General features: G+C 38.2%; 1 protein-coding gene across 2 annotated transcripts; it reads left to right on the top strand.

Moving 5' to 3' along the window:
- Positions 1-4450: 4450 nt before the first annotated feature.
- LOC149836942 (uncharacterized) lies at positions 4451-25073 on the top strand. 2 transcript variants are annotated; one of them, XM_090007187.1, is made up of 6 exons: positions 4451-5505; positions 18312-18981; positions 22358-22863; positions 22990-23897; positions 24191-24274; positions 24544-25073. In XM_090007187.1, the coding sequence occupies exons 1-6, from the start codon at positions 4788-4790 to the stop codon at positions 25030-25032; spliced, it is 3375 nt and encodes a 1124-aa protein (XP_089863313.1). In that variant the 5' UTR covers positions 4451-4787; the 3' UTR covers positions 25033-25073. The 2 variants fall into 2 exon arrangements, with proteins under 2 accessions (XP_089863313.1, XP_089863312.1); XM_090007186.1 differs by having other exon boundaries at positions 22358-23897.
- The last annotated feature ends 220 nt before the right edge of the window (positions 25074-25293 follow it).

The following is a 25293-nucleotide window of genomic DNA, read 5'->3' as shown; positions in this document are numbered from 1 at the left end:
TAAAAGGATTTATAATTGTGTTGCGTCTACATATACTTACTCGATGTATGGGTCAATCGTTGAGCAATTAAAAAGAATATAGATGTGTGTTTTATCTTGCTCTCGATCCGTCAAGAGCCTTGATCAGCAACTACCAAATGAATGCCCAAGTGGTTGAAATATCGACAGCTTGTCAGCTACAGTTACTTGTTCTCCATCATCGTTACGAGGTGGGCATGTGTAACATGTTAGAATGTGAAGTTCAAAGTACATAGATGAGAAATTTGAAATCTTTTCTAAAGTGTACGCCTCACAAATAGAGCCTTCTACTCTTGCTTTATTACGAACCTTTTTTTTGAGGTCAAACATGCATCTGTCAAAAATATACATTTCAAATTTGAAATATCTGTCATTACAGCGACAAATATAAAAAAACATATACCTTTTAAATGGGTACATCCATCGATATTGCACAGGGCCATCAACCCTTAGTTCATATGACAAATGTATAATCAAATGTTCTATAACATCGAAAATGATGGCCAAAAAATCTTTTCTAGCAAACAAACAGTGGTGATGACAGAGTCCTCGAGATTATTTACATTAGATACTACGACTTTCGATGCGCACAATGTTCTAAAAAATCCACTCAACTCAGACAATACCCTCCATATAGGTTTGTCTAACATATCATGGAATGCTAGGGGTATCAATCGTTGCATAATGACATGACAATCATGGTTCTTCAACCCATATAACTGTTCATCGTCAATCTTCACAGCCCGAGCAATGTTAGAGACGTATCCATCTGAAAATCTCAATTGTCTCAACCATTGACATACATGCTTTATTTGATCAGGTCCAAGCACGTACTTTGCCTTAGGTTTCAGTACTTTGCCATTATACTCTTTGAGTTCCAATTTTGGTCTTTTACATATTACTTTTAAATCCATACGGGCCTTCGGATTATCCTTCATTTTTCCTTTAACATTCATTACTGTATTAAACACATTATAAAACACATTTTTCTCCACATACATCATATTCAAATTATGTCGTATCAATAGAGTCGGCCAATATGATAGTTCCTAAAAAATAGATTTCTTTGTCTAATTGTGATCCTTCCTAAATTCACGGAAGGGTGTTGGACTGCAGGCATCTGTTAATACATCTGTAAAGTATCGCAATCTTCTTAGAATCTCTTTGCCAAACAATCTTGTGGATGGATCTTCCATTTCAGTTGTGCCTGCTGTAAATGCATTCATTTGTCATCGAAACGGATGGTCGCTGAGTAGAAATCGATGATGACGCTCAAACCAGCAAGGCTTCTTTCCATGGGTCAATTTAAAAGCTTTGGAATCTTCCATGAAGTACGAACATGCCAACCTCCCATGTGTGCTCCAACCAGATAGCATACCATATACAGGGAAGTCATTGATTGTCCATAGAACAATGACCTTCATATTGAAATTTTGTTTTTTTTGGGCATCATACGTGGTAACACCGTCATCCTACAGTACTTTTAGTTCATTAATCAATGACCTTAAATATACATCAAGATTTTGGCCAGGTGAGGTCGGACCAGAAAGCAACAGCGACAAGAAAAGATTTGGATGTTTCATACACAAGCTTGGTGGAAGGTTGTATGGAGTTATAAATACTGACCAACATGAGTATGGAGTTGATCTACCCCAAATGGATTAAATCCATCTGTACATAGACTCAGTCTAACATTTCGCACTTCCATTGAGAAGTTCTGATGAGTACAATCAAAGTGCTTTCAAGCTTCAGCATCAATAGGATGCATGATCTTGTTTTCATCGTGTCGAACTTTATTTGCATGTCATCTCATGTGTTTAGTTGTCCTTGAAGATATATACAATTGTTGCAATCTAGGAGTGATAGGAAAGTAGCAGAGCGACTTGTATGAAACTTTCTTTGATCTCGTGCTACCATTGTCTCTTGTCTTTGGCTTGAACCGAGGATGCCCACATGACGGGCATGATATGTTGTTTTCCTGATCCTTAAAATACAACATGCAGTGATTTGGACAAGCATCAATCTTTTTATACCCCATACCTAGAGTGTTGACCATAACTTTCGCGCGATAGAAATTTTGTGGCAATTTTTCATCTTTGGGCAACATACTCTTCGCAATCATGCACAAATGGTCAAAACATGATTGACTCAAATTATACTCGGACTTAAAATTCATTAGTTGAAGAACTGCAAACAAGATAGTGTGACTCTCGCAACCGTTCCAAAGTGGCTCATCAGCATCTCTAAGTAAATCATAAAATCTACAAGCTGCATCGTTTGGTGATTCTTCATCTACGACAGTTCTTACATCAATAGGACTCATAGCAGAACCCATTTCTGTTCCTGCGGCATCAAATATCAAATCCATATATGGATTATCGTGCACCATATTCACCCGTGCATAAAAATTGTTTCTAAATTCTTCTCCATAAAACATCCAATTCTGATAATCACTCACAAAACCCTTCATGTATAGGTGATGTCTAATGCCATGAGGTTCTACAAATCGATTATTCTTACAAATCTTATAGGGACACCTAATCCGACCTGTGGGATCCACTGTACTGACACTTGCTGTTGTAAATTCAATAAAACTTTCAACACCATCCATATATTCATGCGATAACTCATTGCCCACTATCCTACGGTACATCCATTTACGGTTTGCAGTCATTTTCGTATGATGTTACGAATAATAACCTAACCAGTTAAAAGAGAATCATCAGAATGCTATGATGAAGAAAATATCAAATTTATCATGTAATATATGATGTCATACAATAACAAGAATTATGATGCATGCATTAATAACTTAATATTTTCATGTGCAAACTATTAATGACATGATACATTCATTTGAAGCATGCTTTCATTATACAATTTCACATGGAAGCCATAATCAAATTGAAAGTAACTACATGCAAGCATGGATACAATTACATCAAACATTGCAATATATCAAAATCATTTATATCAAACAAATGTCAAACATGTACCTACAACAAACACACTTCAATATTCCACTAACTACTATCATGCCTAGCATGAAATCCATACTCTAAAAATAAGAACACTTCTATTCTCATACATTAAAATCATGCTCAGCATGATCTTCGAACTCCAACAAAGCAGCCCTAGATATCAACAACTAAGTGAGTGTGTGAACAATAAAGTGTTACATCTAATAAATTAAATAACATGTGATGCGCTTGCATCACTTACTCACTACAGATATTTACCCGATTTGCATTGTTTTTTTCACTTACTTACCACGGGTGGCTGAGCACAAGCGGGTTTTGTTGAGAAATCTGCAAAAAACACTGTTTTAAAATGAAGTCACCACCTGCTGAAGAAAAAAAAAACAAAGGCAAATGAAAACATCTTGCATAGGCCTTGAGAAGCCCAACACCCAATGACCTATCGAAACACATGGGGTCGACCCCCTGCCGGAATAGCGGGGAGTCGACCCCCTGTCGGAACGCAAGGGGTCGACCCCCTGCCGGAACAACAGGGTCGACCCCCTGTCAGAGTTTTAAAATTTACCTGCGCGTCTCTGGGAGGCGGCGGAAGGCTGACGGGGATCGACAGCCGGCGACGGTGGGGGCCGTAGATAGGCCGACGAGACGGATAGGGCGGCGGGAGGGAGCGGGAGCAGCGAAAGAAGAAAAGAAAAAGAGGGCTGAGATTAGGGGTTATGCGACATTTAGCGACGGATTAATTCCGTCGCTAATCCGCCGTAAATCAAAACACGAAAATGACAACGAAATATATTTTGTCGCTAAATCACGAAGGAATATTTTCCGTCGCCAAAGACGTCGCTAAATGGTGCGTCCATTACGACAAAATATTCTCTCTCAAAGCGATGGGATATATTTCGTCGTTATTTTCATAAATTTCATTGATTATAGCGACGAATGTGTTTCTCTTGTTAATCCGTCGCTAACTAGCGACGAAATTATTCCGTCACTAATCACCTATTTTCTTGTAGTGTTTGGTGGAGAGTGTAAAAATAAATTTTTTCTTGGTAGAAAACATTTCTCCGTTCCGCCACGGAGAAATATTTCTTATAAAAATTATACTTTTTAAAAAAAATCTCGTTTGAAAGGGTCAGAAAATCAGTAAGGATTTTTTATTTTGCACCACTTTTCTTACGTTTTTTTTAGCTTCCAAACGTGCTCTAAGAATAATCTAACAAAAACATGAAAAACAAACTGGAAAGAACGAAAAAAGAAAATGAAAGAAAAGCCCATCCGTCTCTCTCACAAGAAATTACTGCCTGGTGCATGATCATTGTATGGAGCTGTGCTGCAGAAATACGCGTCCCCGAAATTATTATCCTTCTTAGAGAAAGTCGACTGCATGGAAAAAAAATCGTAAAAGAAGAAAGCGATTAGGGTAATTTGGTAAATAGGATAACGCGACGATCCGCTAAGACCCTTTTCGGTGCAATTCCTCCCTCAAAATCTCCTCCACTTCTTCGATCCCTTCCCCCGCGATCCCTCCGCGCCCACCGGAATCCGGCCACCGACGGGAAGATTTCTGGCCATCTACCCGCCGTCTCACGGAGGAGGTTCCCGCCACGGCGTCGGATTCCGGCGGGCTCTCCGTAAGGAGTTGTAGCCCAACTCTCCCACCCTTTCCTCCCCTCCGCTCCTCTTCCTCGGCTGCCGCCGTTGGACGATTTTCCTCCAGAGGTTAGGGTTCCGTCTTCATATCCTCTGACTTCCGGTCTAGCGTCGAATTCCGTCGGGTTTCCCGGCCGTTCTATCATGACTAAGGGATCTAGACACAAATCTCACAGGCAGCACAAGCACAGCGTGAAGGATTCGAGGGAGTTGGAGTCCGACGGGGAGGACGGGGCCGAAGAAGGAAACCCTACAGACTCTTCTCCGAGGAAGCCCCGGGACGAGAGTTCAAGAGGAGTTAGGGATGCGAAGGGCTCAGAGTCCCCGGAGCCCGGCGGGAAGAGGAAGATCGCGGCGCCTGCAGCGGCAGATCTCTTTGCACCCGGCAACGAGGACTTCTCCGGCGAGTACTTCCCGGCAAAGCGCCGGAAGGATAGGTCAGAGCCAGGTGTGTCGGACCGCTGGAACGGTGAGGTGGAGGGCACTGAGTCTAGGGTTGAGAGTTTTGGTGCAGATTCAGACTTTCCCGGTAAGGAAGAGAAGGGGGCGAAAGTTAGGACTTCGGCTGATGTGAAGACTAGAAGCGGTCGGAGGTTTGACGGTTTGAGTAAAGAGGAACCGGCTCAGGTGGAAGCTGAAGAGGGGAAGAAGAGCGGTAGCAAGAGTGAGTCTTCATCATCGAAAAGGAAATCAGACAGGGAGTCAGCAAGGAAGGAAACTCATCAATTGAAGGAAGGAAAGGAGAGGGAAGTTGACAGAAAAGAGATGGCTGTCGTCGTGAGCGAGGTAATGAAGAGCCAGAAACCCCAAAGTGGTAGCGCACAAGAAGAAAGGCCACGTAAGCGGGAGTCAGAAAATACCGGTAAGGAATCCTGATGGGTTCATTTTGATTTATGAATCTCTTTAGTATGCTGCCAACGGGGTTAGAATCTAAATTGCATTATACGTTTTTCATTCAGATCACTTTGAGCAGTTGTTGCTATATGTTTCTGTTAAGCAGTCGTACTAGCAATCTTTCCAGGAAAAAAAAAAGAATGCATTTTTACTGGCGTGAACTGTTATTTGTAGCATTAAAAAACACAGAGCAACAAATTTGAGATATTAGTAGATCGTGACAACATAGGGACGAGAAGTTTCCGTCCCTTATGTATTAAATAAATGCAAAATAGAGAAAGAACATTCTAGGTGGTTGTGAGAGAAGGAGTTCTTGAAGAAATTTCTTTTTTAATTGATAAAAGTATTAGCTTTAACCCTCGAAGAACAAAATAAAAGGTTCTATATGTCATTAAAAATGCTTTAGGGAGATATACAAGAGCCTCTGCTGTGTTGCAGACTATAATAGACAGAGAAGAAACGGTCATTTATTCCGGATCAATAATTTTATTAATGTTTAAACCAACTTCATTATACATAGGATCATTCCTTCTCGTAAATGAACTGAGAATGATAGTTGAATGAAAATGACACATTCCATAAATATTTTTGCAACCTCTGGTTCTCCACTAATAAGTGATTATCATGAATTCTTCTAATATTCATTTGCTATCCAATGTATCTTGTCAAGGTTAAAACACCATTTTTTTATTTTATGCTTCTCAGTTTTGTCAGTGTAATTTTCTGAATTCCCTTGCAACCATTAATCCAGATTCCTAAGATGAAATTTCTATCCTTTCTATTTATGACCTTTTCTTCAAAATAATCATCGTGATATGAACTTGGATGTAGTCAGTGGTAGGACAATTCAGGGACCTAGAAGGCAACATTCTTTTAAAAGAATTATTCCAGACTTTTTCTGTCCAATTTTTAGATAATGGTTATTGGGAATTTTGTTTAGTTTTGGCATTTAGTTGGTTTGACCGCTGTTTCAGTCTTTTTGATCAAAGTTATTTTTTGGAAAAAAGCTTTAGGGACCTGGTTGCCTTTGTCATGAACGATATTTAGGAGGTTTTCTTAAGTATATAGCTTTTAAAATTGTTACAATTGGTATTTTTGACCCTTTTATGTGTCTTGTTATTGATTAGAATGAAATTGTTTATCTTTGTTGCATGTTCCTGACCCCTTTACGTAAAAATTCACAAAATTACACAATTAAATATGCCCTATTTGTTTGATATGATCCTTTCTAACATCAAAGATATTAGAGAAATTATTCACCCTTCTAATATTTTGATATCCACAATGATTATTTTGAAGGGTCATCATTGACATCCTTCAATGTATGCTTTAGGAGTGCAAAACTTTTTCTTCAAATTATGGTGCAGTTACATTCGCAGCCTTGCAGATAAATTATAAGCGGGGGTCCAATAGGATAGCTGGGCCATGAAAGTCACCCTTAGGGATCTTGGGTTTGAATCCCATCCGTGGCAGCCCCACTAGCTTGATTACAATAAGAACAAGAAATCTTATAGATAAGTGGATTTCTATGGAAAAGCATATTGGGCTGATATTTTGTAAAGAAAAATTGCCAAATGTGCTAGTATTGCCCTATGGAAATGGGCATAGAGGAAGGGAGTGTTTTCCCAACTCCCAATGCTAGTGAATGTCTAAGAACTAAGGCATGTGCTGGCTGAAAAATGCAGACAATGACATTCTAGAGATGGTGTACGAAGCCCCCAACATTCAACAGGATCTGTTAAAGTTCTTCGAGGGTTGTATTAGATGGCACCTGCATTCTTGCTATTGTTGGTTATTGGATACCGTGCAGCCATCTTTACTAGTAGCATGAGGTGGCATTTGAGTGACATAGTCAGGCACATGCTTTTGAATGGTTCATCACGCTGATGGAACATTTCCTAACAAAAGTTCAAGGCACAACATTTTTCGCCAGCAATTTTTTTGTGTATTTTTATTATTGACACATGATCTTAAATTTTCTTTGCCTGCCTCTTCATTCTATTGTTTTTTTTTCTTTCTTGGGTGGTAATGTTAGTTTTTCCGTCTAATGTTTTTTTTATGTTCATTCAATCTCTCCTCAGTTCTCATCAATAAATATTTTTGATGACTTGTATATGTTCAGTTACATGGCAATAATTTTGATAACAAAATTGTTGATGATCCAAATTTTTAGTTATATCCCATCTAAAAGAATTCTCAATTCATGGAGAAAACTGCAAGTCCAGATTAATTTGCATACTTTGAGTCAGTCTACATCATTACAACAGTTGTCTTGCACCAAGTCTTTAAAATTTTTAAATAGGATAAGTTCTGGTCATATCTTTCCTCTGCAGATGGATGTTGGGCATGAGTGCTTCTAGAGATATTTATTAGTTTTGCAGTCTTGCTTATATTATCAAGGTCCTGCCTTTATCAGTAGGGGCACCCTTTCTTCTCATATCTCCGGGAAACTTGTAAGTCACCCCAAAAATGCAATACCCAGTAATTGTTCTGTCAGACACATTGCCACACAATCAGCATTGAAATAAGCAGTAAGCTCAAAGGGTAATGAGGATAACTGAAACAAGGTTTAGGAGGGAGTATTTTTAATGTGTGATAGTATGCAAGATGCATCATGTGAATTTGATGGGGTGAGATATGTGGATGAGTGACAATGAGGTGGGTAAGAGCTCATTGGCTGCATGGTTTTGGTTTGTTCTCTGCCAATTGTTCTCTTGTAAGTGACTTTCTCTGAGGAAATAGGCATGCAAAAGCCGTTTATGCTTTGTGATTACTCTACCCTCCAACATTCTCTCTTGGTTAGAAGTGCTAGTTCTAAGGTTGGCCTTTGGTAAATGTACCTGAGCAGTTTCAGTGCATTGGGCCTGGAATGGACAAAGTTTGGCACAAGATATAGGTCTGAGCCTGCTGAACCGTACATGGAAATGGCTTGGGCTCAAACCAGTCAGAAATTGTGCCCAAAGGGCCTGGACCTATGCGGTTGAACTGTGCTCAACCAGCTCAAGTCATATGAACGGAAGACATACTTTTGGGCTTGACCCACAAATGCCAGGCTAGACCCAAGCCTGAGAATTGGGTCAGGGCTGGTTGGATCTAATGTTTGGCGTGCCTGGGGGTCTGATCCATGCCTGGTCTGTGTCTTCCCTAGCTATCACTGGCTCGTGAATGTGATTTTTTTGGAATTTTTTTCCCCCAAAATTCTTTTGAAGGTGTCATGCTGTATTTTGATAAAATGTGTTAGGCAAAATAATATGTACATACTTTAAAATTGTTGGAACAGGTATCTTGGGTGTCCATTGTTTGCTTTATGTACGAAAGATCTCATTTTCTGCTGTTACTATTATATGAGAGGATGTGAAATTTTATTCCAAAATTGACTGCTTCTTCATGGATTGTTTATTTGCTTTATGACCAGCTTCTACAAGTTTGTTGTTGCTTTCCAATTGCATGCTGGTACTGCTACAAATATGTCAGTTTGACCCTCATATCATGTTCTTTTACATCCATTATTGTGTCCTCCACTGTTTTGCAACCTGTAAAGCTTCTTTAGTAGTTGTACATAAAAAAAAGCATATTAGTAGCTTTATTTAATATCAGCTAGATAAACTGTGGGAAAGACTGGATATAGTGGATAAAATTCTGGTCTAATATCATAGATGGCACCATGTCCTTAACATTTTCTTTACTTGTCCTTCTGAAAAAAAAGCAAACAATTGTATTTACTTGAATTCTGATGAATTCATTATTAACAATATTTTTGCTATATAATTGCTTCTAGGCCTATTATTACTAATTTATTTTTTACGGATGTGCATTATTTCAGAACTTTTTTTTTGGTCTTGGAGAATTTGCTGGCTAATTTTGAATTTGACCAATCAACAGCTTTTGGCATGCTGCTGGTAGGTTGTTGGATATTTTATGTGTGCCATTTATTAAAACCAGAGGATCCATAATAGATATCATTCTTTTTGTTCTGTTCAGTGGCAATTACCTTTTTATTTTAATTTTCTCACTATATTATTGTTTATTTAATATTTTTTTACTCTGTTGGCATTTGGGACAACTAAAATATGGATATATGTGGTGGGAAGGGTGTTTGGTGTGAAAACTTGCGAACTATCTGAAGGGTATGAAAAACACATTGGAGGAACTAGGGACAAACAAGAGCCATTTGGTGAACATGAGCTGCTTTTATCTATGCACTGCTTATGATCTTCAGGTAACAGGTAGACAGACTAAAAGTGCATGTTTACTATAATGCTTCATGGTGTGTATGATAGAGATCTATTCCACAAGGTATTAAGGAATGGTTTTAACTTCTGGATCTTCAGGTAGCAGGTAGACTATGTCACATGGGTGTGGGTGCGGGTGCGGGGTGCGGTACTTTCAAAAACCTAGGGTGCGGGGGTGCGGCAGGGGCAAAAATGTAAAAATATATATATATATATATATATATAATTTTGAAGTTTTAACAGTTAACAACAGTAACACTATTATATATATATATATATATATATAAAAGAGAAACCTTGACAGTTTCAAGGTTGGCATAGTCATGGCATAGTCAGATAGACCATTTTCTTAGTCAACTATATGTCTTGGACTGGTCAAAACAGGGGTACATTAACCAGGTTATATGAACATATACATGCTTGAGTGATTCAATGTAACTTCATATTTCTAACATTAAACCTTCTGCAGCATGTGTCATTAAATGAGTTATGAAACGAACTGCAGCAGAATTATGACCACACAACAAAAACTAAAATCGTGTACAAACACATATAAGCATACACCTGTACGGAGAGCAACCAGCAAAAGAGCTTGAATGAAGAGAATACCTTGTGTTTCTTGAAACAGGAAAGTGAGCAACTGCACCTTAAAATATTGACAAATCAACAACTTTCTTAACTTGGTAGATCTTATAATCCTATGAACTGAACTTAGATAATGAATCAATCCCAAAAAAAATAAATTAAACCCATTACATGCCCATAACATAACCACACACTTTAAGCAATGGTTGATAGAATGACTTCAAAAAAGATGAAAGTAACATTTGACCTAAAGTCATCAAGCATAAGCAACTAATAAAATAGATTGTAAACGAAATAAAAATTCAAGAAGCTCCACAAAACCCATTTTAGCATAGAATCAAAAGCCCCAAAATCAAATAGTCAAAGATCCCCAAAAAATAAATACAAATTTCATTAACTATATACCTCTATAGCATCATCAATTCATCGAAAAATTTCGGAATGCCCAAACCCCCCAAATAACATTATTGAAAAAATTTCGGAATGCCCAAAACCCTCAAATAATATTAATGAAAAAATTTTGAAATGTCCAAAAATCCTATAAATAAAAAGTTAAAAACCCTAGATGCTAATGACCCACATATAATACAATCAGAGAGAAGAGAGACAGTGAGAGTGACGAAGAGCGAGTGAGAGCGAGAGACAGTGAGTGACATAGAGAAGAGAGACTATGAGAGAGACAGTGAGAGTGACGGAGAGAGGAGAGACCGTGAGAGTGAGAGAGAGAGAGCAAGTCGGAAGGAGACATACCTGAGAACTGAGGAGGAGCGGTTGGAAGGAGTCAGAGATCATCGGCATCGGCTTCAGGCGCTTCAGGAGGATTTTGCCCTAATCCTCCTTCTCTCACTCGCTTTTCATCGGGCGAAAAAAAAAAATAGTCTAAAAATTGGACCTAAATGACCCTGGGTGTGTTGACCGCACCCGGTGCCGCACTCGCGTCGCGTCGACGCGGGTGCGGCACCTGCTTTGCCGAGTCCCTGTGACTTAGCAGGTAGACATACTAAAAGTACATCTTTACTATGATGCTTCATGGTGTGTAAGACAGAGATCTATCCCACAATGGTATTAGCTCATTTTAGCTACTAATACCGACAAATATCAGAACAGGACTTGGACAAATGGACTCTGTAGGTCATCTGGAAGTTGTAACTTTTCCAGCTATTGTTCTCTTAGGTAGAACTATCACCTTTGGAAATTCAATTCGTTGGCCTTGGTGATGGTCAAGGAGGCATATAAATGTTGTACACTACGAGGACAAGTGGTCACTGCTGTGCATGGTTTGGTGCAAAGTTGCTAAAAGGAAGGTTGCCAAAGAGGAAAGCAGAATCGAGGAACAGTGCAGGAAGTGGAAGCAAGAAAAGCGGTGAAGTGGGAAGCGAGAAGTGACTTAGAAAGCATTTAACTATTTAAGAAGTGAATTAAAAAGTTTTCTAGTAGGGCATAAATAAAAAGGGTTGTTACACTATATGATGTTGCCAATTCACTTAGGAGTTAATAACTAATTTTTTGGCTTTTGAAGACATTAAATATTTTTTTTACTATAATACTTATTAATTATAGACAAGGGAGTAATAGAGTACATAATAGCATACTTGTTCTTATAAAGAGAATAAAGTTTTGTACATTTATGCCTTGACTTTTTTTTAAAGTAAATAGTGCAAAATGCCTTGTAGTTTAATAAAAAATCAAAGCATTTTTATCTTAAAAAGTATAGGAAATGTGTTGCCATTTAGGATTTATTCTTCAATCAATTAACATAGGTCAACTGTGGTTTGATATTATAGGATAATTAGAGTTACCAGAAGCTTCTTATATAGGTGGGAAGCGCGTTTCCCAGAAATCGCTTTGGAAGCGCAATATTCCTCGCTTCTAAAACTTGATGGGAATCTCAGTTCTCTTAGGCTTCTCCTATGCTTCGTATACATCTTCTAAACCTTATTTTCATGTTTTCTATGTGCTTCTCACTCACTTCTCATGTGCTTTCTCTAAATTGGTAACCATCATTTTTAGATTTTGACTCATTTAATTATTACACTAAAAGATCATGAAATTCAAGAATAGTATTTTTTTTTTATATTTAAGAATAGTCATTTTTATTTTAGTTTTTATTCACCATTCACTTGATTCCCATTTTGCGTCCAATTTGATTTTCATATCCCTTTTCAATTCTAATTTCTTTTTCAAATCGATTCTTCGCTTCTTGCTTTCTATAGATTTCAAAAGGCCTCGCTTCTCTCTTTCGATTCTAGTATTGTTTTTTGCTTCTGCTTCCTAGTTTTAGCAACCTTGGACTTAATTATTGGAAGTAAACATCTAATTCTCATGTAAAAAATTTGGTGTGCTTGAAGTGTGCTTCCCATGATAAAGTAACCAAGTTTTGGCTTTAAGCTTCTTTAGCTTTTGGAGCGGTTTCTTAGGAAGTGCGCTATGTCACTTGGGTGCGGGTACGGGTATGGAGGGTACAACACGACAATTTCAAAAAATGAGGGTACAGGGACACAACTATATATATATATATATTATATATATATATATATATAGAGAGAGAGAGAGAGAGTTTGGGTCTGGATCATATGTGGATCCATATTAAGGTCCATATAAAAAATTTAAAAAAAGGTCTGTATGTGTAATTTAAAAAAAAAGTGGAGGGGGAATGAAAATTTTAAAAAAGGTTTGTATGTGTAATTTTCAAAAAAAAGAGAGAAGGGGGAATGAAAATTTTTTATATAAAGGGAAAGGGGTATCTCATAACCCCTTCCCCACCGTCTCTCTCTCTCCACAAAGGAGAACGAGGAGAAGACGAATAAGAATAAGAATAAGAACATGGTAGATCCGACCCCGGCCCCACTGTCTCTCTCTTTTTCTCTCTGGGCACAAAGAAAGAGAACAAGGATGTAAAGACGAAGAAGAAGATGGAGGAGGAGGTAGGTACCTCTCTCTCTCTCACTCGTTTCTTCTTCTTCTCCCCTCTTTTTGCTGAGGGTGGGAAGGGGGAGGTTTGACAGGAAAAAGAAAACAAAAAAAAAAGCGAAAGTGTGGGTTTCAGGTTGGGTCTTAGTTGGACCCGACCAACCCACGTACCCGTATCGCACCCGGTACCCGTACGTGTGTTAGGCCATGTCGACATGGGTACGTGGCTTGTTTTGCCGTGTCCCGGTGACATAGGAAGTAAGCTTCTTAAGATAGGTAGAAGCTTTTATAGGCATGGTCTGATTAGTGCCCAAGGCAAGAGGGGGGGGGGGATTAAAAGGAATTGGACATCTTGGGGCATTTTCACTCTTTCTGATGCATGTTATGTTCCATATATAAGCACTAAATTGTGTGTGGTGTGGACCATGTGGTAATGATGATGATTCGAGTTTGAATTTTGAAGCACATTTAAAGGAGATGTTCATGATATTGATTTAAGGAGGTAGATTTTTCTTATTGTTCCATATAGCAGTTTACTAGTACTAAAACAAAATATGTAATGTAAAAGGAATTTCAGAAGATGCAACATAGGTGGAAATATTATAGTTTCCGAACATTGGCACAGAAGACCATGTCATTAGGGTCTTTATATATATATATATATATATATATATATATATATATATATATATGTGTGTGTGTGTGTGTGTGTGTGTGTGTGTGTGTGTGTGTGTGTGTGTTGGCTTCTTGCTTACAAATTAAGATTGGAGTTACCAATTATTTGCTAATTTATATATCGTTGTGCCTGTGTCATACACGTACTTTGTTGATGTTGTATTCATATTACCATGGTTGTACATATCGTACGATACAGTACAATATGTATCGTTACTTTTGTGTTTTGCGATATGATACATACTCGTATCGCAATACGAGTGTGTATTGTATTTGTATCGAGTATATCATATAATATACTCATGTATTGTACTGTATCGTACGATACAATGTTGTCATTCTTTAAAAAGGCCAAAAGTTGTATTTTTTTTTATTTTGGGTTTAAAAGGCCTCTTGAGGGCCTAGTTCTCCATATGTCTAGAGTCCGTTAGAAGGGAACCTACATGCCCTAGGTTCCTTGAGATCGATTTGGGGTCGATTCATGCGCAAGAGAGGGGACTTTTGCGATTTTATCAAGAGTGCATTTTCACCATTTTTTCACTTAAGGAAGTGGGTTAAGGTATAAAATTCCTATTATTTGCTTCTTATTGAGTGTTTTTTGGGAAATGTGTGTTTAGTGTTTCTTATTTTTTGCTTCTTATTGAGTTTTTTAATTGATTTTGTTTTATTTTAGATTCTTCGATGTCGTCTTCACGTTCATGTCATATTAGAGATGATCCTTCATGGCAATATTGCAGAAGCATTGATGATGTACCACGATTAGGGTTTCCATTGATTTTGAGATGTTTGTTTTGTGGTGCTATTATTAGAAGTGAGCTGCGTAGATTTAAGCAACATGTTGTTGGTCAATATCAAAATGTACGTCCATATGATTTTTCATCTATTCTTGTCACTTTTAGTGCTAATGTTATCGTTGAACTAAAAGAAATTCAAAGAAGAAGAATTTTGCAAAAATGCAAAGCTAAAGTACTTCCAACCATTGTTCTAGATTATGAAAATGATGATGATGATGACCCACTTGCCAAAAATATGACCCAACATAAAGAGATCATCGAGTGACAGTTGGATGCAGAACTGAGAAAATACTATCCTGATGTTTGACAAATAGGCTCTAGAAGATAGTTTAGTTTTAGGATCTTTATAGTTTAGAACTTTAGAAACGAAGATAGACATGTAAGACATTGGTTAAATATAATGTTTTTAGTTATCATGAACTCTTATTGGTTAAATGTAAGGCTTTAATTGTGCTTAAAATGTAAATTATGTAGTTGTCGTTTATTTACATTGTCAGTTATCAGTTGCATGGTTTAGTTATTAGTTTAAATTATGTAGTTGCCTTCATATGTGAATTTATGGTTGTATTTTGTGGAATTCATCATTGTTTTATGTGATATGATTTTTTTATAATTTATGCTAAAATTTTCTGATTTTTCTACATTTTTTATTAAAAAATTGTGATACGGTGTTACTTTGTACCTGACCGATACGGGTAACGATAAGATACTTACAACCTTGCATATTATACTTTGTACATTTAAAATGACCCAGTTGTTTTCCAAAAGTGTGCGATGGTGCAGCTGGTTGTGCATGTTCTGCACATGCATGCATAATTAACATAATACATGCGGGCGCACACACACACACACACTTCGGAAGGGCTCCTCTAAAATATAAATAAAAACTATGGGAAGTAATAGTGCATCTTACAATATCATATAATACCTATACGTGTCAGCACCTGGAACCACCTAGCATGAGCACCAAGAGGTAATAATGACAATATGGGTTTCTGTTCATCTCGAAGTACTGATATTACATATTACTCAACCAGTTGTTGGACTTTTATATATATTTAAAATTTCTGATTTCCTTACCATTTGATCTCTTGCTTGCTTCTCTCACTCCTGCTCTGGGCTGCTATATCCCAACAGTGTAATTGGATGAGTGTGCTTTTTGTTGTATTTACCAGTTTATCCTCATTGTATTATAGGAGGCTACTTTCATAGGCTGCAGCTAGGGCTGCACGGGAGCTGAACTGAGTGGACCTTGTGGCTTGGGTTGATTGAGTTTGACTCTACACGTAATGTTCCAGGCTCTGTTCAAGTTCGTAGTTCTTTTTCCTTTTATGAAGCCATGGGTTTTGAGCCTGCGACCTTATACTTACAAGGCAAGCCTAGTATGTGCTAGGCTATAGAGGCCCTGCTTGTGTTGAATGCTTACGATATTCTTGATATATACTATACTAAAATTGTCAAGCGAGCTTATCAAGCTTTTAGCGAGCCTAAGTTTGGGCTTGAGCTTGGCTTGTTGGTAGTCTATTTGATTGTGTTGAGAAACCCAATAAACTGGGATTCTCCTATTGTGTTACGTCTAGAGAATGAAACTATGGCACTACTGGTAATGAGCTAGACCTTCCAAAGCAATAGGGTTTTTCTTCTTTTATCCAAATAAGCCAATTTATTTGGGACCTGAAAGTGTATTTTTTTTTTCGTATTGAAATGACAATGGCTTGTCACCATGTTTTCATGTTGAGAAGTTTTGTAGATGAAGAGATGTCAAGGAGGCTTATCGCTCTTAAACAAATCCTCTTACATCTATATACAAATGCTGGTTAATAAGCACTTTTTGCAGGCAATAAGTTCAAATTGTTGATCTATCAGTAAAGATTGCTTAGAACTAATAGTGCAGTATATAATGTGTCTTTTGTGCGGATACTCAATCCAATCATTGATATTGTTGAGGAATAGGTGTTTTTTTTCCAGATAATAAATTCTGATTCATGGTGTGACTTCGGGCTTGACTTGAAAAAGAACTACCAGGAGAAAGATTTCCCATTCCCTAGCTGGAAATTTGTGTGTACTCTTCCACACATGCACAGAGATTATGGTTAGCTCAACTTATACTTGGGGTGGACCTAGTTAAACTATGTGTCTCATGCTAGGCCTGGACCTGCATCCGCCTGATTCAAATGTGGTTCCTTTGGGGTTGAAGGAACCTTGGACTTCACCTTTGTTCACCCTTAATAGCTGCTCTGCCATGCCTTTAGTGCAACTCTAACCTTCTAAGCAGGCCATGATATGATATTGGCTGTGCTTACTACATGCTGCAGGATTTTCGATGGTTCCATATTCCGCAGATGATACTTTTCTTTTCGTAGGGTTTAGGTGTGTAACTATGGAAACACAAATTTCCATTGTAACTTGACTACTTTGTACATGAAATTTGGCTCGGGGAAATGTTCCTTGTCATTTTGGTGCATATGTTAACTTATCAGCATCTCATTCATTTATCTTGGATTGGCAATCCAAGAGTGATTATCCTAGCAGGTATTACTGGGATTTGAATCCTTTTATTCATCAATTCCATTAACCATAAAAGATCCAGAGAGTGTCTTTATCTTTTTATCAGCATTTCTGTTGCTCCCACTGGGTTGAAAATATATTTCTTCTTAGTGTTCAAGCGTGTAATGTGAAGTAGATACTGCTTTAAAATCCTATCTTTGAAGATGTTCGCAAAAATTGGTGTTGTTGATTGAAAAGCTTGTTAAAAAGCCAAAGCTAGTAGTGAGTATGTCCCCAAAATCGGGCATTTACTTTCCTCTTGGATTGACAAGTCACTGCACCTTGTTTGTTAGATTCATGGGGTTCAGCAATTTACCCATGTCTAGTCCTATACAATAGATCATAGAACGTGTTGACCCAATCTGTCGACACGATTTATCCATATGACTAAATCACATAATACTTGAAGTAAGATTTAGCTTCATAAGTTGACATAAAGGCTTGGCTTGACATAAATCAGCTGAACTGAGTGAAGAACTAAGTTTTGCACCATTTCATTGGAAGTGGATGAATCGGTGAACCATTTGTTTAGGGATTGTGATATATATATATTTTTAATCTGGTCTTGTCTGCTTGCTCAACAAACGGCATTATCTTCTCCATCAATGATCTTAACATCTTTTGGAAGCTAGCAGGTGGTTGTGCTTTGACTTTTGAAATGTCAGTCTTCATCATCTTGGTAGAACCATAGCATGACATGGAAGAAGACATTGAGACATGTTTGTTACATGAAACAGGAAAAAATGCACAATGGTGCAATGACCAAATGGCTGGACATTTCCTGGATTCCATGCAAGTTAAGCTTTATTTTCTCTTCGGCACTCTTGGTGCTATTGTGCATCTTTTTTTTTTCAAAGCAAAATAATCCTGTTTTGGTATCCAAAGAAAGGAAGTTGCAAACATTTGCCATTTGTTTGTATGTTATAAAAGGAGCAGCTAATTTGTAGAATTGTCTCTGGCAAGGATTTGTAACGATCACTTATCTTGTTAAGCTACTATTTACATCCCTGTGATTGTTTGCATGTTTACAGAAGGGCAGTTAAAAGATGAGTTACGGAACCCGGAGCTAGAGAAAGAACTTGAAAAAAGGATTAGGAGGAGAGATGGATCTGGGGACAAAGAAAAATGGCAGGAGGATGTTAGAGATAGTGATAGTAGACGCTTGTCTTCTCATGAGGATCGTGTTAAAAATGGTAGGTATAAAGATGAAAGAGATGAAAGACACAAAGATGCACGATACAGGGATAAGTACCGAGAAGATATTGACAGAGACCATAGATATCGAGATGATAAACATCGAGAGGAGCGCTCTTCACGAGATCGTACTGTTGACAGGTCTGATGAGAAGCACTTTAGAGATGAAAGTAGATCGTCAGGAAACCGTCATAAGAAAAACAAGCCTGACAGTGATCGAGATGGTAGTCCTAACATGGACAGAAGCATTAGGTCAAAAGAGAGCCGGGTGAGGCGAAGGGCATCTGATGATGATGAAGATCATAGTCATGCCAAAGGCCGAGCTATCAAGGAACCCAATGCTGACTTGGGGTTCAAAGCTCTGAACAGCAGTCGACCAGTCAATTTGTCTGAGAAGGGAAGGCTTGACACCCATTATATTCGATCTGACATTGATGTTGGTCTTAGCAAAAGCCAACAGAAGAGTTCCCCAAGCACCATCAGACACACATCCAAAGATCAGCATATGTATGTGTACATCCCTTTTTGTTTGATTAGCATTTGACAATACTGGATACTGATAATATGGCCTTGTTCCTTTGGTTATTTTTCCTTTTTCCACCCTTGTTTTCTGTTAGCATGGTAAATGGGCTAATGATGGATTGTTCTGATTAATTTGTTGAGCTCCCATTCTTTTGTTATGGTTATGTTCTAGTGAGTTTGTCTTGTCTACAATGCAATTATTAAGCTGACATTTTTACTACATTTTTTATGCTGTTTCAAGACAGTGTTTTATTTCTTGAAGCCCATTATGTTACTTTTTCCCCTAGCCAGACATCTATGGCATTTCTTTTTTATTGTTAACTCTTTGCTTAAGCCATACTTCAACCTTCATTGAAAACAATACAAGATGATGTGGCCCAATTTTCCAGCTAGTGAATATTTGTTAGATCATCTTGTATCATTTTCATTGAAAACTGAAGTATGGCTTGCATATGCAATCTAAGGTTCTTTTTTTTTTGCTTATATATTTTTGTTGAAATGTTTAAACAAGAATATTTGTTAAATAAATGAAATGGGTATAATGGTAGAGCTGTTGAGATTCTTGAGGTGGTCTTGCAGACTTGCACACAAGTAAGCCATGTAACATAGATGAATGAAATGTAGGAAGCCTCAGCCCCTATAGAATGTGGGTGACTTTATAAACCTTCCTTCCATGGGCAACTTTATAAACCTTCCATTCCCCTTGGTATAATCATGATTTAATCTTCTAGTATGTTTGTAAACATCGTTGATCTGGCGACACCTTGTAGACATTCTCCGTTGGGCTGTTCCTACTGATCTGAACATCTTATTTATTGGATAAGTGTAATTATTCTTTTTAATTCACTTGCATTACTAACTTTTGCATGAGATGCAATGATTCCATCACTTGAAGTGCTACATAAAGTGATCTGTGAGCTTTGTGCACTCTGTTTCCTGGTGTTGTAGATTCTTGGCCATTGTGTTGTGCTGATGTAATATGGTTATGTTATCAATAGAATTGTTGGCATATATATAAGAGAGAGAGAGATGGAAAAAAGTACAGAAAATATAACACATAATACACACACACAATAGGCAATAAACATGCATGTGGAAGCACCCAGCACTAGCATTTTGAAGTACGTTTGTTACTAGACCAGGGTTAATAACAATAGCTGTAAATAATTCTCCTACCTTATGTAAATATTATATGAACTGACTGATTGATCATTAAAAATTTCAAGCACAAAGCTGCATTACCATCATCAACTAGGTGGACAAGTACCTGACTTGATTGCAATAAAGCAATATTGATAGGAACTAGGAAGAGATCTGAATTTCTCTGAGCTTGCTAAGGAGGTCACCGTCTGGTTGAATTTTGATTTTGATTGCCATGGTGAATCAAGTGCTGTAATACAATTTTCTATTCACTGGAGAAGTGGCTTGCACTGTAGCGGTAGACACATCAAAATGTTCTTAAAATACCCTTATGCATATCACACAGTTTTCTATTTGCGTAAAGTAGGGTTCCAGTGAAAGTTAAGTCTAGAGAAACAAGCAGGTGATTGAAGTGCAAGGTCAGACAGCAACACCAGTAGTGTGTTGAGCATATTATGCTTCTTTTCTCAGTAATGAGAAATTTTGAATAGCCTATAACTGTGATTAGTAAGTAATTTGAATATTTCTAACTTGCCCTTACGGATGTTGGCTATGTTCATTTGGGGGTCGATAATGGTGACTGAATAACACACTTGAGTTTCACCCTTGACATGCTTGAATGCTTGATAATCCAGTGTATAACTGCTGACGGATAAAATTTGTGCACAAAACTTTGACCCTTGACACTCTTAATAGTTCTCTATATAGCTTCTGGATGTGGAATTTGTGGTGCTGATTAAAACCATTTATGGTAAATAGGAAGTTGTGATGTTGCGTAAGTGAATGAATTATGTGTCCACAAAGACACACACATGCATGTGTGCATGCATGCCTGCATCTGTGTGTGCTTGTGTGCATAGGCTCACACATGTTTTTATTTTCATTTTACATCTAACAGTTGAGATCCTATGTTGGTGCCTTGTGTTATTATGCAGCATTAATGTTTCTTCAATAAATATCTCATAAGCATGCTTCATATTGGGAACCTAGTAGTTATAAATGTTAGTAATTCCTCTTAAACTTTGCTAACTAATAAATGCATAGTTTAAAATTCCAGCAAGCTGGCCTGGTGACTTGTTCAAGTCAAAACTGTTGTCCCCTTAGTGGGTCAACCAAGTTGGTTGACCCGGTCTGCATTGCCTTCACATTTCAATTATCAGAGTATTAATTACATATGATTATCATTGTCTGCAAGAATTTGAGGCAGAGTTTTACTTGTTTTATTGGTCCATGAACTTATTTTCGTGTTAACTTTCATTAAGATGCAAAACTCTAGGTTTTGATATTGTTATGTTTTATTATTTTAGATACGCTGATTTATTTTGCAGCGAAAATCTTAATTAGTTTGTCACTAGCACAAGTTCACAACTACGTTATCATTTAATGACAGGTGATCATGGAATTATATAGTTTATACGTGGAAGTGATCAGTTGATCAATGTTTGATGTACTAGTTTAGTGATGCAAGAATGTGATGAATCTACTTGTAATAATTCATATCTTTTAATACTTAGATACTAGATTGATACCTAATTTAAATTTGATTTTCTTTGATGTCAGACATTTTCTATCCATTATATACATGTTTTGCCTTTTATATATTATATTTATCATATTTTTATATCTAAGATAAAGGTTAGCAAACCCCAACCAAGTCATTGGGTTGTCCCAGTTGCATCCTTTGCCAACAAGGTTGGAAAACTTGGTTGACTTGTGAGCCTCCACTAAATGCAGTGGACGTCAACCACATGGTAGATCTAGTTTACCTCTATTGGGACAGATTTTTAATGCTGGATTTACCATCCTAAATCCAGCTTATAAGAAGAGCTACTTGTTATCACAGACTCTTCAGTAAATGGCTCTTATGCTTATTTAACAGTAGAAACAGGTAAAAACATAATGAGTTTTGTCATGGAACTGTGGTTTGCTTTCTGGATAGGTTTTGAATAACAATTCCCTTTATTTATTGGCCTAAATATCAGAAAAAATATTATTCAATTTTTTTGTTTGAAGAAATGTATCAACAACTTATTAATATAGGAGTAACATTCCAGCCTAGTATGTATTGAAGTCTGGTGACTCATAGGCTGAAACATCTTATATAATAATTTCTAGTTCACTTATCCTGGACATGCTTGATTGCACCTCTCTTGCAGCAGTTACAATTTTCGATCACTATCCGTTGTACTGAAGTGTTGGTCTTTTTCTGTTTTACTTCTAGACATGGTTCAAAGCAAGCAGACTCACCTTACACTGAATCCCCCTCAGTGGGAAAATCACGGCCGAGGACTGCTTCTCCTGGCCCAAGAGAACCTGTCAATGTTTCTTCTATTTCTGAGAGGGTTTCTGAACCTCAATCTAGAGTTAGGGAAAAGCTGAAGCATGTTGGCCATGCAGATGAATCTGCTTTGGGAGATGTTGCTTCACGGTCTGACAATGAGATGGCCACTTTTCTCAGTCCAGTTGGAAGATCTCCAAGGTCAGATAATCGAACTTCATCTGTTCAGTTGAGCAATAAATCCCCTTCGCCAGCAACATATGAGCATCGCCATTTGAGTAGAAGTAGTAGCAGGCGCAGTCTTGAGGTAGATGAACCAAGGCATGCACGAAGCAGTTCTAAGGATGTTATTCGTTCTCGAGATCTTTTGTCAAATGAAGATCGGGGTCCAGAGTCACCTCTGGATAAACCAGCTGTGGATAGTTTTCCACATTCTGATGCACTTAATGGTGATGGAACTCCCCTTATCTCATCCTTAAATAGAACTTCTAATAATTCTGGCAATTCTTTTAGTCTTCCTCCTCCGCCTCCTCTTAGGTATGGTGTTGACTCTCCTTCTGTGTTGGCCTCATCAGAAGAGGACTCAAGATCTCAGGCAGGTGGTAAGTTCAATGGACGCTACAAAAGGAACACTGATCTTGGCTCAGGAAGAGGGCAGCAAGGAAATGCTTGGAAAGGCATCTCAAGCTGGACTGGACCTGTTCCAAATAACTTCATCCCGTTTCAACCCCCAGTTGGCCCTGGCCCTGCTGGATTCCACACAATGCTACCCCAGTTTCAGGCCTCACGAGTTTTTGGTGTCCGGCCATCGATGGAATTGAATCATGCTGGTCTCTCTTATCACATGCATGATGGTGACAGATTTTCTGGTCATGTGCGTCCCTTTGGGTGGCGGAATCCAGGAGATGATGCATGTCCACCTCATGTTCAGACTCATCTACATGGATGGGATGCTGCTGGCACTTTTGGAGATGAATCTCACCTCTATGGAAGGCCAGACTGGGATCAAAATAGATATATGGTAGGTAGCCGGGGTTGGGAAATGAATGATGAAATGTTGAAAGGACAAAATGGTAGCGTGATGACAGATGTTCCTGCTCAGAAGGAGCCAGAATTTCATGGACGGTTACCAGCTGAGGAGCCATCTTGGCCTGGACAAGGTGGTCAGCGACAGCGTCCTGAACGACAACGACCAGAACGTTTTCCAGCTGAAAGCATAGAAATCAAGCGATCAGAAGATTTACCTGCAACTAAGGTTGGCTCTGAAGCTCCTGCCAGACCTGTCCCCACAAAGGAACTAGAGCAAAAGATATCAAGGATGAATATTTCTTATTACCTATCTAAGCTTGATGTCTCTGGCGATCTTGCTGGTCCAGACTTGTATGAGAGGTGCATGCGGGTGATAGGCCCAAAAGGGGATGCAGCAGGAGGTGGCTTTGCTAGGCCTCAAGGGATTTTGTTGGAAACACCCTTACATCTTGAGGTATTAAAAATTCTTTAATTTGTTCATGAAAGAGCAGCGACTTGATCCTAGCTGCGATGGCTGGAGTACACAGCCTGATTTTGACTTTGGTCGCATGAACCTATGTGCATCTCAATCAGAGATGAGTTTTTAAAGTGACGTGGAACATGGCCTCGTCATCTTGGTTTTCCCTACGTGGATTCCAAAACAGTTCAAGAATTTTTTATTTTGATGAAAGTACTGTCTGCTTAATTATCTTGAGTTATTTAATGCCTTGTAGGCCATTAATCGTTTTTTTCCCTTGTGTACGACAGGCTGCTCCTGAATCTGGAAAAGTGCTTAACAAGCATGGTCCAATAGCCTCATTCTTCCCTGCAACAACTAATGCCCTTTTTGAGGTAAGAATGTGCGCTTGTTTGTTGTGGCACTTTTTTGTTTCTTTTCTTTTATTGTTGAATCCCACTTTTCTCACCTGGAAAATGAAAATATATTAAGCTGTATTGGACATTGGTGAAAGAATATTTTTGGTTGGTAATGGAAATTATTTCTGCTGCACCGTGTGGAAAATTTTCAGTTCTACCCAATGCGACAGATCTAGTAACAGCCTTCACATAAGGAATACATAATGGCGATTTTTTGATCTAGATATTTGTTTCTTCATCTGCAGAGAGCTATGTCTCTGTATCGGAAGCAGAAAGAACAAAGGAAAATGAGGACGACTCCATTTTCAACTGATGGATTGGCATCCAAGAAGGATTGTCTGTCTTCTGATACTGATATTCTAGACTCTTGTAATCAACCTGAACGCTGCTCGCAGGCTCTCAACCCTCCTAATGGTATTGAGCAAGTAAACAAGTCTTGCTCTTGTGAAGGTGATGATGCTTCTGCCACTGCAATGGACCAAGACGAGGCCCATGAAACGGGAATTGCTTTAGATGCTTCTGGCCCAGATAGTCACAACGCTGAGCGCCAGGATGATCCCTTACCTGAGCCTATGGGGGGTCTGTGTGCATCTGGTATAAATGAAAGCTCATCTTCCAGGCACAGCAACCAAGTAGAGACCAATGAGCCAGTTTGTGAGGCTTTGACGCCAGATTTGATTGGATGTAGGGTAAAATTAAGTCGGATACATAATTCTCCTGAAAATACACATTAAGACTTTCTAATCCATGTTTTGAAAATGCAATTTTCATCAAATATGATTGTGCTTTGTTGTTCGCGTCTTCTGTTTTGCCAAACTGCTCTCTCTCCTCCTCCTCCCCTCCCCCCTAGGTAGCAAAATCTTTACCATATTGATTACCAATTTTATTGTTGATACTGATGAGCAGCTGCGCAAGATGCTTTCTTGTGTTTGCACGGCAGGGCGTCTCCTCTGATGGTGTGAAAGTTTGTCTTCATGATGGCATTACTGGTTAGT

The sequence above is a fragment of the Nuphar pumila genome, chromosome 5, assembly GCF_984573655.1.
Source record: "Nuphar pumila chromosome 5, dmNupPumi1.hap1.1, whole genome shotgun sequence".
NCBI classification, from domain to species: Eukaryota; Viridiplantae; Streptophyta; class Magnoliopsida; order Nymphaeales; family Nymphaeaceae; genus Nuphar; species Nuphar pumila.
The sequence above is the reverse complement of the archived record's forward strand: the minus strand, read 5'-3'. Positions and strand labels throughout refer to the sequence as shown.

Coding starts and splice junctions, on each gene's coding strand:
- LOC149836942 (XM_090007186.1), top strand. CDS start 4,788: ATGACTAAGGGATCTAGACACAAATCTCACAGGCAGCACAAGCACAGC. Junction 5,506..18,311: donor GCGGGAGTCAGAAAATACCG/GTAAGGAATCCT, acceptor GCATGTTTACAG/AAGGGCAGTTAAAAGATGAG. Junction 23,898..24,190: donor AAACACCCTTACATCTTGAG/GTATTAAAAATT, acceptor TGTGTACGACAG/GCTGCTCCTGAATCTGGAAA.